This window comes from Stegostoma tigrinum, chromosome 1 (assembly GCF_030684315.1).
Source record: "Stegostoma tigrinum isolate sSteTig4 chromosome 1, sSteTig4.hap1, whole genome shotgun sequence".
Taxonomy (NCBI): domain Eukaryota; kingdom Metazoa; phylum Chordata; class Chondrichthyes; order Orectolobiformes; family Stegostomatidae; genus Stegostoma; species Stegostoma tigrinum.
The window spans coordinates 105,325,281-105,338,190 of record NC_081354.1 but is presented as its reverse complement, the minus strand read 5'-3'; the positions used below and the strand labels follow the sequence as shown (position 1 = coordinate 105,338,190).

Sequence of the window (12,910 nt, the reverse complement as noted above, 5' to 3'; positions counted from 1 at the left end):
TCTATGCCTCTCGTTATCTTGTATACCTCAATTAGGTCCCCTCTCCTCCTCCTTTTCTCCAATGAAAAAAGCCCGAGCTCAGTCAACCTCTCTTCATAAGATAAGCCCTCCAGTCCAGGCAGCATCCTGGTAAACCTCCTCTGAACCCTCTCCAAAGCATCCACATCTTTCCTATAATAGGGCGACCAGAACTGGACGCAGTATTCCAAGTGCGGTCTAACCAAAGTTTTATAGAACTGCAACAAGATCTCACGACTCTTAAACTCAATCCCCCTGTTAATAAAAGCCAAAACACCATATGCTTTCTTAACAACCCTGTCCACTTGGGTGGCCATTTTAAGGGATCTATGTATCTGCACACCAAGATCCCTCTGTTCCTCCACACTGCCAAGAATCCTATCCTTAATCCTGTACTCAGCTTTCAAATTCGACCTTCCAAAATGCATCACCTCGCATTTATCCAGGTTGAACTCCATCTGCCACCTCTCAGCCCATCTCTGCATCCTGTCAATGTCCTGCTGCAGCCTACAACAGCCCTCTATACTGTCAATGACGCCGCCAACCTTCGTGTCGTCTGCAAACTTGCCGACCCATCCTTCAATCCCCTCATCCAAGTCATTAATAAAAGTTACAAACAGTAGAGGCCCAAGGACAGAGCCCTGTGGAACACCACTCACCACAGACTTCCAGGCAGAATATTTTCCTTCTACTACCACTCGCTGTGTTCTGTTGGCCAGCCAATTCTGTATCCAGACAGCTAAGTTCCCCTGTATCCCATTCCTCCTGACCTGCTGAATGAGCCGACCATGGGGAACCTTATCAAATGCCTTGCTGAAGCCCATATACACCACATCCACAGCTCGACCCTCATCAACTTTTCTAGTCACATCCTCAAAGAACTCGATAAGGTTTGTGAGGCATGACCTGCCCCTCACAAAGCCGTGTTGACTGCATTTAATCAAGCCATGCTCTTTCAGATGGTCATAAATCCTATCCCTCAGAATCCTTTCTAACACCTTGCAGATGACAGACGTGAGACTTACTGGTCTGTAATTGCCGGGGATTTCCCTATTTCCTTGCTTGAAGAGAGGAATTACATTTGCCTCTCTCCAGTCCTCAGGTACGACTCCAGTGGAGAGCGAGGATGCAAAGATCTTCGCAAGTGGCGAAGCAATTGCATTTCTCGTTTCCCAAAGCAGCCGAGGACAAATCTGGTCCGGGCCTGGCGACTTGTCAATCTTAATGTTTGACAAAATTTTCAGCACATCAGCTTCCTCTATATCTATCCATTCCAGCATGCACACCTGCTCTTCAAAGGTTTCATTCACTACAAAGTTCGTTTCTTTCGTAAAGACCGAAGCAAAAAACTCATTTAGGGCTTTCCCTGCCTCCCATGATTTCCAAGTCGTCAGTTGAGGGTGTGAGTGAGAAGGCTCTCTGTTGATAAGCTTTATTTGGGGCAATGTTTCATTAATGTTTGAGTGATTTAAGCTATAAATAAAGTATAACAGTGACATGTGTATCCCCTGCATTATGTTTCTGTTACTTAGTATGTGCTTTTACATAGATTATGTGGACCTGTTGATTATGTCGAACATTTGATCAATTTACACACTTCTGGCCCCTTAGGTTCTGGATAATAAATTTTACTATGTATGTTTTAATTGTTCCATTGTGTTGTTAGTTAATCAAAGAATACGATTTTGAATTCATGAGACTTGCCTTCAAGTTCTAAACACTTGATTGCATAATGTAGATTGGCATTTGTGCTTAATACTGAGGGTGTGCTGTCCTGTCAGGGAAGCAGTCTTTTCAATGCACTGTTAAAACTGAAGCCTGTCTTGCCCTCAGTTGAACGAAAACATCTCTCGGAGTAGGTCTATTTTTTCAATGTCCTGCATAATGTCTATCACTTGACCATTGCTGTGAATAGGACTTTGGTGTAAGAAAGTTGTCTGCTACAGTGCAACAGTGGCTGCATTTCAAAAGTACTTCACTGTCTGAAAGTATTCCAGAATAATCTTGAAGTCATAAAAGATATTATTTTGATGTCATTTTCTTCCTCATGCATCCCAAAAATTGTATCAACCGAGTGTGTTAACGATCAGAATTGACCAGTATGACTCCTATTTGTGCAGGCACAGATGCACTTGTGATAACACACCAGCATAATGTTAAAATTATTTTCGGTAACTGAATTTGGGAAACAGACCCAGTGAGCAGCTGGAAAACTACAGCTAACTCTTGAGAATACGGCAAATAATGGACAGTGAACTGGCTACCAAATAGAAAACCAAGAATAGCATTCAAAGTTTTTTTACTCAGATTATTGGATTGTGTGGACTGATGTTCTTCAAGTAGCAGATTTGCAGTCTCTGATTGAAAATACAGTTAGTGTAGAGGATGAATCGGACAGGATGTCTAAATATAATAATTAATAAACTTGTCCAATGGATATTTAAATAGAAAATGAATTTTATCAGCACCAAACGTGAGGTGTTAAGTTTCTTTTCAACTTTTTGTTTCACGACTGAAGGATATTAATTTCAAACAAGATTGTTTTGCAAAGCTGCTTTTCTGCTCATGTGTGTTCATTGTCCCATCCAGGAATGGCTTTGCCAGAAATCCTCCAAAGGATCGTTCTGAAAATCCTGTGTTTTCAGCACGTCTCCAGTCAATTTACAACCATTGAAGTACTTTAAAAATGTGATGTGAAACAAATGAGGGAAGGGAATGCCAAATAAAAGATGCTATTCTGAAAGGAGTTCTTCTGAATATATATGAGGATCAATAAAGGCAACTGGGCAGTTTGACAAAGTGAGTGATATGGTAGTACAAAAGCAAGCAAGTTACAACAAACATTCATCAAACTCTGGCTTGGCCTCATTTGGAGTGTTTCATCAAATTCTGGGTGTATTGTATTAGAGTTTGGGTATCTTATGTTGGGAAAATGTTCCTTTAAGAAATGAATCACGTGAAGTACTGGTGAATCATTAACCAAGTTTGTAGGCTTGTTCAGACTGTTTTGAGTGTACAGCGTGCATTGCTGTGGAACAAGGCCTCCTTGTTGGTTTGCATAAATGATGTTTCTTAGTTCTGCCTGGATCCCAGTAACTGTTCTGTGCAGAATACTAGGCACCATACTTCAGAAAGAATATGAAGTTATTGAAGAGCGTGCTGAAAAGATGCATGAAATGATTTTATGAGATGAGAGACTTCAGTTAGGTTGGATAGATTAACAAAGCTGAGGCAAAAGATTTGAGAGGAAATTTGACAGAGCTGCCCAAAATCATGAGGGATCTGTACATGGTGAACAGAGAAATTGTTCCCATTGGTAGCACGATTAAGAACCTGACGACACTAATTTATCTTATTATGGATGGGAAGCGATGCAAGTAGAATTCTCCTCTTCATAACAGGTGTTTACTTATTTCTTTTCCCTTATTTTAAAATAGACTGTGGTGTGTTCCCACCAAATGTTCCATTAAGTCCATTTTTTAAAAAAACCCATAAAATGCTATTGGTTGAAAAGTATGGTTTATTCATGTATTCAAACCTGGAAGATAATTGTCAGAGAGCTATTACGATACAATAAAATGAGCAGTCCACAAATACTAGTTATTACATTCGCAATTACCAAAATAATGTTTAAGCAAGTCAATATATTGTGCTATATAATAAATTTTAATATTTCTAAATCTGTGTTCAAAATTTACTTAAAGCCTCATTAAAATCACAGTAGATTAAGTTGTTATTTGTACCAGTTATTATAGAATAACATGAAACAGAAGCTTCTTACTGATTAGTTGTACTAATGGAGTAGATTCAAATAGAAGCGAGATCTTTGCAGCATTAGTCAACTTTAAGGCAGTTGTTGTAGTAGAATAATTAGAATTTTTTAACTTCCTTTACTTTCTATAGATTTCTCAAAGTACTCCGCAACCCAGATCAACCAGTTCATGCACAGATCACACACTGCCACAGAGTGCAAACTATACATGTATTCTGTTTTTGATTTTGTTCATTCACAACAATAATATTGAATATCTAGTTTGCTGGAAATTGAGTCTAACTTCTGCCTTCTTTCCATTTTCATTTAGGTGGTATTGCAAACATGCAAATAGAAGTAAAGCAGAACAGTTGTTGAGATCTGAGGTAATGGCGAAATATATTCTCCACCTTAACCAGAAATTAATTTTATGTTTAGTGTTCAACAAAGCTGTCCAAGACTTATTCAGGTTCAGTACACTAAACCCACCCTGTCATAGGGTGACTCATAGTGGCTGGGCACACAGGAGATAGCCCTTGCAAGTCTCACCGCAGTGGAAAAACCTTCATGATTGCTTCTGAGGATAGAGTGCTGACATAGGATTCCCAGCTACTAGTGATTAGATGTCAGTCAAGTTCAAGTTTAATGAGCCAGTGACACTCATTATTCTTCAGCCCTCTGCAATTAAATGTTTGCTTAGAGATTGCAAGAGAGCTGCACAGATTTGCTATGCCTTGCAAAGGCTGCTTGGAAAACCCTGCTGGATTGCCGGCAGCCTCCTGGATGATGGGGCATTCATTGCTTGGTACTCTGTCTGATGGTGGCCACCTCCCATGACACCCCGATAATAAAATGTGAGGCTGGATGAACACAGCAGACCAAGCAGCATCTCAGGAGCACAAAAGCTGACGTTTCGGGCCTAGACCCTTCATCAGGGTCTAGGCCCGAAACGTCAGCTTTTGTGCTCCTGAGATGCTGCTTGGCCTGCTGTGTTCATCCAGCCTCACATTTTATTATATTGGAATTCTCCAGCATCTGCAGTTCCCATTATCTCCCATGACACCCCGATGCTGAGTCTGCCTCCTGCCCTCACTTAGCTTTGATGTCAGTCTTTTGTCAATCAATGGTACATTGCCACTGAAATGGTAGTAGCTGTTGACAATGACGACCATGAGGATCTGCCGGTCTCTAACTGGTTGCCTCTGCTATTGGTGTGCTCAATCGAAGGAAAGCTAGAGAGTCAATAAATGTAGAGCTTGAAAAGTACAGCAGGTCAGGCAGCATCCAAGGAGCAGGTAAGTCAATGTTTTGGGCTGAAATCTTGCGTCAGATCGAAGAATTTTGGCCCAAAACATTGACTTATCTGCACTTGGATGCTGTCTGACCTGCTGTGCTTTTCTTACTCCACTTTTATTCATTCTAGCTTCCAGCATCTGCAGTCCTTGCTACCTCCAGAAGGCTAGAAAGTGCCCACTACCATGTCTGGAAGGTACTTGATAATCGTGGGTTACACCATGAATCTGATGAGGGCTCACTGTCAGTTCTCTGACCGGTGAGCGAGACCCATTCAGGCCAATTAAAATCCTTCAAATTAACTTTCCAAAGCTTCTCTCTTTTGACTACTGGTTATCTATGGTATCCTCAACAGTTTCCTCTTAATTACTTGTATGTTACCATTTAGTATTCTCATTCAAAACTGTTGATTTGATTTTCAACATGTGTACTACCATATTTAGCTTTTTTTTTGCTTCTCTATTCCAACACATCTGTTGCTACAGTTTATAATTTCGTAGCTCATATCTAATAAAACATAATTTCTTTCAATGTTAACAAAGCCATTCTTTTGCTTGTGCCCAAAATTTCTTCCTTGAGTGCCATCTCTCATTTAATCAGTAGATACCAATCCTCAGCATGCTGCTTGACCCAAAACTGAACATCCTTCCTGCACATTCATTCCAATACAGAAAAATAAAACCACAATGAGAAAATAAGCAGGAGCAGGAGTAAGCCATTCAGTCTGTCAAACCTGCGCTGCCATTCTATAAGATCATGATTGATCTGTCTCAGGCCTCAATTTCTCTTTCGCACCAGCTCCTTATAGCTATTTCCTCCTCAATATTTCATGAAACTATCTATCGTGTATCTCTTTTATGTTACGGTCATACATTCTGCAACTCTATTCTTAAACCCTTCCATTTTTTCCAGTACCATTATCTTAAGAGCAAAAAAAAAGATGAGTGAGGCCTTCCATGTACTTCTTAATTCACACAGTTTTTCTATGATTGACTGGTGCAAAATGTGAAATATCCAAACATTGATCTCAGTATGTTCAATGATATTGCATAATCAACTGACTTCCTAGAAGCTGTGAATTATTGATTGACTAATTTAAATTCAAATGGAATCTTTACCAGAAATCGATGTTGTTAAACACGAATAAAGTTTCAAATAGAACAGAAAGGATGAGAAAGGAGCCAATTATATGCACATGTGTAAAATTATTAAAACTAGAAAAGGAAATGGTTAACTGAGATGTTAGAAAGAAAAATAGGAAAAGTCAAGCATTGTTTCTACTTGCTTCAGTGAACACCACCTACTCCATTCTTAGCAGGGCTTGTGAATGCAGTATTGGATTGTTTAGTCTCCAAAATAAACTCTACTTGGAGCTTGTTAAGGGCAATCTAAAATTGAAACAAAAGAAGCTGATAAAAAGAACAGCAGGTTGTGAATAAGAGAAGAAAAGTTGATCTAATACCAAGAGTGCAGATCACTAATTGGTACTGAGCTGTAGTTGAGGTCTACTTGGGCTTGTATCAGGATTCATTGAAATAGTACAAAAGGTGGAGAGGCTAGAATGTGAGTGATATGGAGGAGTGAGGCAGTAAGCAACAGAACAGAATTAAATGTTGGCAAAGCAGCCATCTGATCTGGATATATTTAAATCTGGACCCCTCTCTGGAATCAACATTCACCCATGGTTGGGATTGTGATACCTCATTCTTGAGATTGGCACTGTTTTCCAAGACTGACTTCTCCGCCTCTCTTCTGCAAGTAGTAGCTAAAAATCAACAGATGAACGTTTGGATGTTTGGTCATGCATAATGACTGGACATTTGGGAGCTTGCACAAATTCAAATGATCCCTGCAAAAGCAGAAAAGAACTTGTTTCTACCCACAGTCTGAATGTGACACCAGTGGAATGAGTGAATCCAATGTCATATGAGCATTAACCTGTGGAGAACCGTTATCTTGTACCACAGAATTGTTAGTTCTCCTCTGCTGTGCTGATTTAGAAGAGTCTTCATTGGGTGTGATTCATCATTGGATGTATTTTCCTTTCAGTGAAATATGAAACATAGATCATGTTGAAGACCAAGCATGTAGACTAAATACCAAGATTCCCATCATGTTATGTTAAAAGGTGTAAGTGTTAGGCTAGTATTCTTTGCACAGACAATACTGCTAAAAACTGATTATTTGATCATCAGACTCCTTCATTGTAAAATATTGAAGTCCACAAAATAATATCTTTTTATTAATTCATAGGAGTTATGGGCATCACAAGCTGGGCCGGCATTTATTGTCTGTTTAGAGTTGCCCTTGGGAATGTGGTAGTGAGCTGCACCATGACCCATTGCACTCTATGTACTACAGGCAGAATTCACATTACCGTTAGGGAGGGAATTTCAGAATTATAACCAAGCAAACATTAAAGGAACTAAAGGAACAATATACTTCCGTGTCATGATGCTGGGTGACTTGGAGAAGATCTTGCAGGTGGTAGTGCTTCCATGTGTCTACTATTCTTGTCCTACTGGATGGAAATGTTTGTGGGTTCGGAATGTGCTGTCTAAACAGCCTTGGTGAATTCCTGCAGTGCATCTTATAAATAATACATACTGCTCTTACTGAGTGTTGGTGTTTATGGATGTGATGTCAATCAAGTGAGTTGCTTTGTCTTGGATGATGTCAAGCTTTTTTGAATGTTTTTGGAGTTGCATTCATCCAGACAAGTGGAGAGTACTCCATCACATTCCTGACATGTATTTTGAAGATGGTGGATGGGATTTGGTGTGTCATGACGTGAGTTATTCACTACATGATTCTTGGACTGTGACCTGTTCTTGTAGCCACTATGTTTATGTAGTGAGTCCAGTTGAGTTTCCGATCAGTGGTAACTTCCAGGATGTTGCTGGTGGGGGATTCAGAGATGGTAACACCAATGAATGTCTAGGGGGGATAATTAAGATTTTTCTCTTGTTGGATATGGTGATTGCCTGGCATTTTGTGGCACAAATGTACTTGCCACTTTTCAGTCGAAGCCCAGATTTTGTCCAGGTCTTGCTGCATTTGAACATGGATTGCTTCATTATTTGAAGAGTTGCAAATGATGTTCAACATTGTGAACAGCCCATTTTAGACCTTATGATGGAGGGACGTTTGTTGATGAAGCAGTTGAAGATAATTGGGCCTAGGATACTAACCTGAGGATCTCCTACAGAGATATCCTGTGATGACTGACTTCAGTAACCACAACCGTCTTACTTTGTGCCAGGTCTGACTCCAACCACTGCAGAGTTTTCCTATGGACTCCAGCTTTGCTAGGGATTCTCAATGTCACACTTGTGGTCTTGCATCAAAAGCAGTCACTTTCACCTCTGGAAATTGTTTTTTTTGTCCATGTTTGAACCAAGGCTGTATTGAGGTCAGGAGCTGAGTGGCACTGGCAGAAATCAAAATGGGTGTCACTGAGCAGGTTATTGCTAGGCAAATGTGCTTGGTAGCACAATAGATTACCCTTTCCCTCATTTTACTGATGATCAAGAGTCAGATGGTAATTGGCTGGGTTGAATTTTGTCCTGCTTTTAACGTGCAGGACGTACCTGAGCAGTCAGGTAGATGTCAGTGTTGTATCTGTATTGTAACAGCTTGGCCAGGATGTGTCAAGTCCTGGAGCACGTATTCAGTAATATTGTCTGAATTTTGTCAGGGTCAATAGTGTTTGCAATATACAATGCTTCTAACTGTCTCGTGATATCACCTACATTGGTTGTAGACCAACATCTCTGGGGGAGGCAGAGATGGATCATCCACTCAGCTATCTGGGTGAAGATTATCACAAATACCTCAGCCGTATCTTTTGCACTGATGTGCTGGATCCCTCATCATTGAGGATAGGATATTTGTCGAGCCTGCTCTTCCAGTGAGTAGTTTGATTGTCCATCACCATTCAGCACTGGATTTGGCAGGAGCGTTGGTCATGGAATTGCTTAGCTCTGTTTATTGATTGCTGTTTATGCTGATTGGCATTCAAGTGGTCCTGTTTTGTGGCTACACCGTTGAGACATCGTTTTTAGGTATTTGCAGTGCTGCTGCTGGCTTGCCCTCCTGTACTCTTTACTGAACCAAGGTTGATCCCCTGGCTTCATGTTAATGATAGAGTGGAGGATATGGCAGACCACGAGGTTGCAGATCACTTTGGGAGTACAATTCTGCTGCTGTTGATGGCACAGCAGCTCATGGATGCTCAGTCTTGAGTAGCTAAATTTGTTCAAAGTCTGTCCAATTTAGCACAGCGACGGCGCCACAGAACACGATGTAAGATGTTCATGTGAAAATGCATCTGTGGCAGGCAGATTGAGGATAAAGTCGTGTGTTTTACCCTTTTGTTGGTTCTCTCACTATCTGCCATAGTCCTAGTCTAGCGGTAATGTCCTTGAGGGCTTGACCAGCTCAATCAGTAATGCTGCTGCTGAACCACTTTGGTGCTGAGCATTGAAATCCCTCATCTAGAATGTATTCTGCACCTTTGCCACCCAGTGCTTCTTTCAAGTGTTTTTCAACATGGTGTATTGATTTATCAACAGTTTATTTTTGGTTGGAATGGGTGTGGTATAGGGTGGGCAGTATGTGGTAAATGGAGGCAATTTCCTTGACCATGTTTAAATTGATGCCACATTTCTTCATGATGTCCAGAGTCAATATTGAGGACTCGAAAGGCAACTCCCACCTGACTGTAGGGTCTAGGCCCAAAACGTCAACTTTCCTGCTCCTCTGATGCTGCTTGGCCTGCTGTGTTCATCCAGCTCCACACCTTGTTATCTCGGATTCTCCAGCATCTGTAGTTTCTAGTATTTCTCTCCCACCTGACTGTGTACACCACTGTGCCACTACTGCTGCTGGATCTGTCCTGCTGCAGTAACAGAACATATCCAGGGATGGTGATGGTGGTGACTGGTATTCAGGTATGATTTTGAAAGTATCACTATTGTAGCCTGTTGTTTGACTAGTCTAAGACAGTTCTCCCAATATTGTCTCAAGCCCCATGATGCCACTGAGAAGTCTTGACAAGAACAGTTTTGCCATTGACGTTTCTGGTGTCTAGGTTGATGTGGTCAATCTGGTTTTATTTTCTGACAATTGGGTATTTTAATCATCATCAGCTCTTAATTCCAGTTTTTAAAAAATTGAATTCAACTTCCACCATCTGCCAAGGTGGCATTTGAACCCAGACCTCCAGAGCATTACTTGGGTATACAAATTAGTAATATAGTGATAATATCACTGGACTATCCATTCCCACAACTCTCTAATAGCTCATCTGTTGAATCAAATGAATGGATTGGAGCATCAGGCCCATACCCAACTTTGGCCAGCACTGGATCTAACACAGGCATAAGGAAAAGGGTGTCACACCTCACAGTGTAATGAAAGTGAAGTTGGTGCAGGTTGATCAAGGTGGGATCCCACTGACCCCTGTAGTGGTTGTCTCACTGACTCGTCCCACTGACTCATCTCACGTACTCTGTCTGGAAAGTGGATCATGAACGTTTGTGATAGGACCTGAACAATTGTGAACTGTACTTTGGCAGAGCAAAGCAAGAAGAAACCAAAGTGGTGATCCTGATCTGAAAATCAGTTGTCTATCTTGGCATAGGGGTGAAACACAAAATATCTGCGATACCTGATTTCATTATCATCACATATCAAAATAATACAATTTCTTATAAATCTGACAAATTATTAAAACTGTGCAAATTTCTATTTGTTCTTAAATCTGTATTGGCAGTTATAGCAAATGGAAAGCATTTAGCCTGTCATTAGTTACAGTAGAAATAGGAACCCAGTATTAACATGCCAACAGAGCAACTGAAATCTCAGCATGAATTGATAGGATGAACATAGTGTTATGAAAGAGTAATTATGTTTAACAAATCTGTTTTTGTGAAGGTATGAGTGGGAAGTAGAGAACTGGAAGATTACAGTATAATTGGATTTTCAGAAACTGTTTAATGAACACAAATGGCATTTGCACAAGTTTATGATTCAAAGGATTGGGGGTAATATGAAAGCATGAATAAAGATGAGATAATTGACAGAAAAACTGTAGGAATAAACAGATCAAATTTGAGCTGGGATGTTTGACTAGAAAGATACTGCAAGGATCATTATTTTAGCCTCAGCTATTCACACTGTATATCAATGACTTGAATGAGGAGACTGTGTAATATATCCAGATTTGCTGCTGATATAATAATAGGTGATAAAGTAAGCTGTGAGGATGAAAAGATATCGGCAGATTGTGTGATTAAGAAGATTGGTGGTAGATGTTGTATAATTTAGGGTAGTCTGAAAATTATCCACTTGGATAGGGAGAAGGGAAAAGCTGAATACGTTCTGGAAGATGTGCAATTAGTAGTTACTGATCTTCACAGGAATGTGGGGATCCTTGTATGCCCATTACAAAGTTAACGTGTTGTGAAGGCAAGTGGTATGCGGGCCTTTATTTCAAAGGTTGGAGTATAGAGTGTAAAAGTCTTGTTGCAATTGCAAAGGGCTTTGGTGAGACCATACCATGCCTTGGTAGATTAAGGTACTCTGTACATTTCTGACCTTCTAACCTAAGGAATGATATATTTGTCTCAGGGTTTACAATGAATTTTCACAAGGTTAATTTTTGTGATGAGAGGGCTGGTCTAGGAGGAGAAATTCAGTAGAATGCATTTATATTCTCTTAAGTTGAGAAGAAAGATGATCACATTGAAATGTCAAGCCTTGAAGAGTTATCTACAGGGTGTTTTCATGTTTAGTAAGGGTTGTGATCACAGGAAAAATTGTTGGCCATTTAGGGCTGATGAAAAATTTCTGCACATATGTTGTGAATCCTCAGGATTGCACACCGCAGATTTGCAGTTGAAAGTGTTTTCAAGACTACCATTGATAGTTTGTCAGGCGCAAAGGGTTGTAGGAATAGTACAGGAAAGTGGAATTAATGTAGATGTTCAATCATAATTTGATTAAGTAGTGAAATAGTTTCAGTGGATTTGGGGGAGGTAATGACGTGGTAGTAATATCATTTGTCTAGTGATCGACTAACCCAGATGACTTGTGTAGAGATTGCACATTCTTAGGGTGGGTCTGGTTGGTATGTTTTTCAGAGGGTTGATGCACACTCGGGCTGAGCAACTTGTATCTGCATAGTAAGGATTCTGTGGTTCTATGATTCTGGGGACAGATGGTGAATCCCACTATGGCAGGTGATGAAATTTGAATTCAGTAAAAGAAATTTGCAATTAAAAGCTAACTTGATTGCAGCCTTGTTACCATTGTTGATGATCATTAAAAATCTATCTGCTTCACTAATATCCTTTAGGGAAGGCAATTGTCCATCCTTACCTGGAATGGCTGAAGTGAAGTACTTTGGTTTTACCAAGATTATGGTCTCAATTCTATCCCTCTTGAAATAAAGCCTTAAGTTTGGTTTACTTTCCCTTTGGCGTTCTAACTTGGGGCAAGGTTTTTTTTGGTAAACCAACCACTAGCTATGATTTTAAACATTATTTTGGTTGAATATTATTTTGCAAATGTCTTAGTTTTAATTTACTTTGCAGGATAAAGAGGGAGGTTTTATCGTGAGAGATTCCAGCCAACCTGGGATGTATACAGTATCACTTTACACCAAATTTGGAGGGTGAGCTAATATAATTATCATGTATTTCATGGTTTTTGGTTGTCCTATTTAATATTTTAAATAGAAAACCATTTTCTTCTCTTATTGGATTTTGTTGACTTAGTGACTAGAAGGTGTGTGTTAGTGAAATTAAGTCACATTGGTTTGATTCCACCTGTTTGTGATGGTCT

At 40.0% G+C, this 12,910-nt stretch overlaps 1 protein-coding gene across 3 annotated transcripts in view; it reads left to right on the top strand.

The window, feature by feature from the left end:
* tec (tec protein tyrosine kinase) overlaps positions 1 to 12,910 on the top strand; it is a 152,409-nt gene that overhangs the window by 88,269 nt on the left and 51,230 nt on the right. For all 3 annotated transcript variants that reach the window (XM_059647673.1, XM_059647671.1, XM_059647672.1), the window contains 2 exons: positions 4,101 to 4,155; positions 12,661 to 12,740. In XM_059647673.1, the coding sequence (XP_059503656.1) occupies positions 4,101 to 4,155; positions 12,661 to 12,740 (135 nt within the window). The remainder of the gene's footprint in view (positions 1 to 4,100; positions 4,156 to 12,660; positions 12,741 to 12,910) is intronic.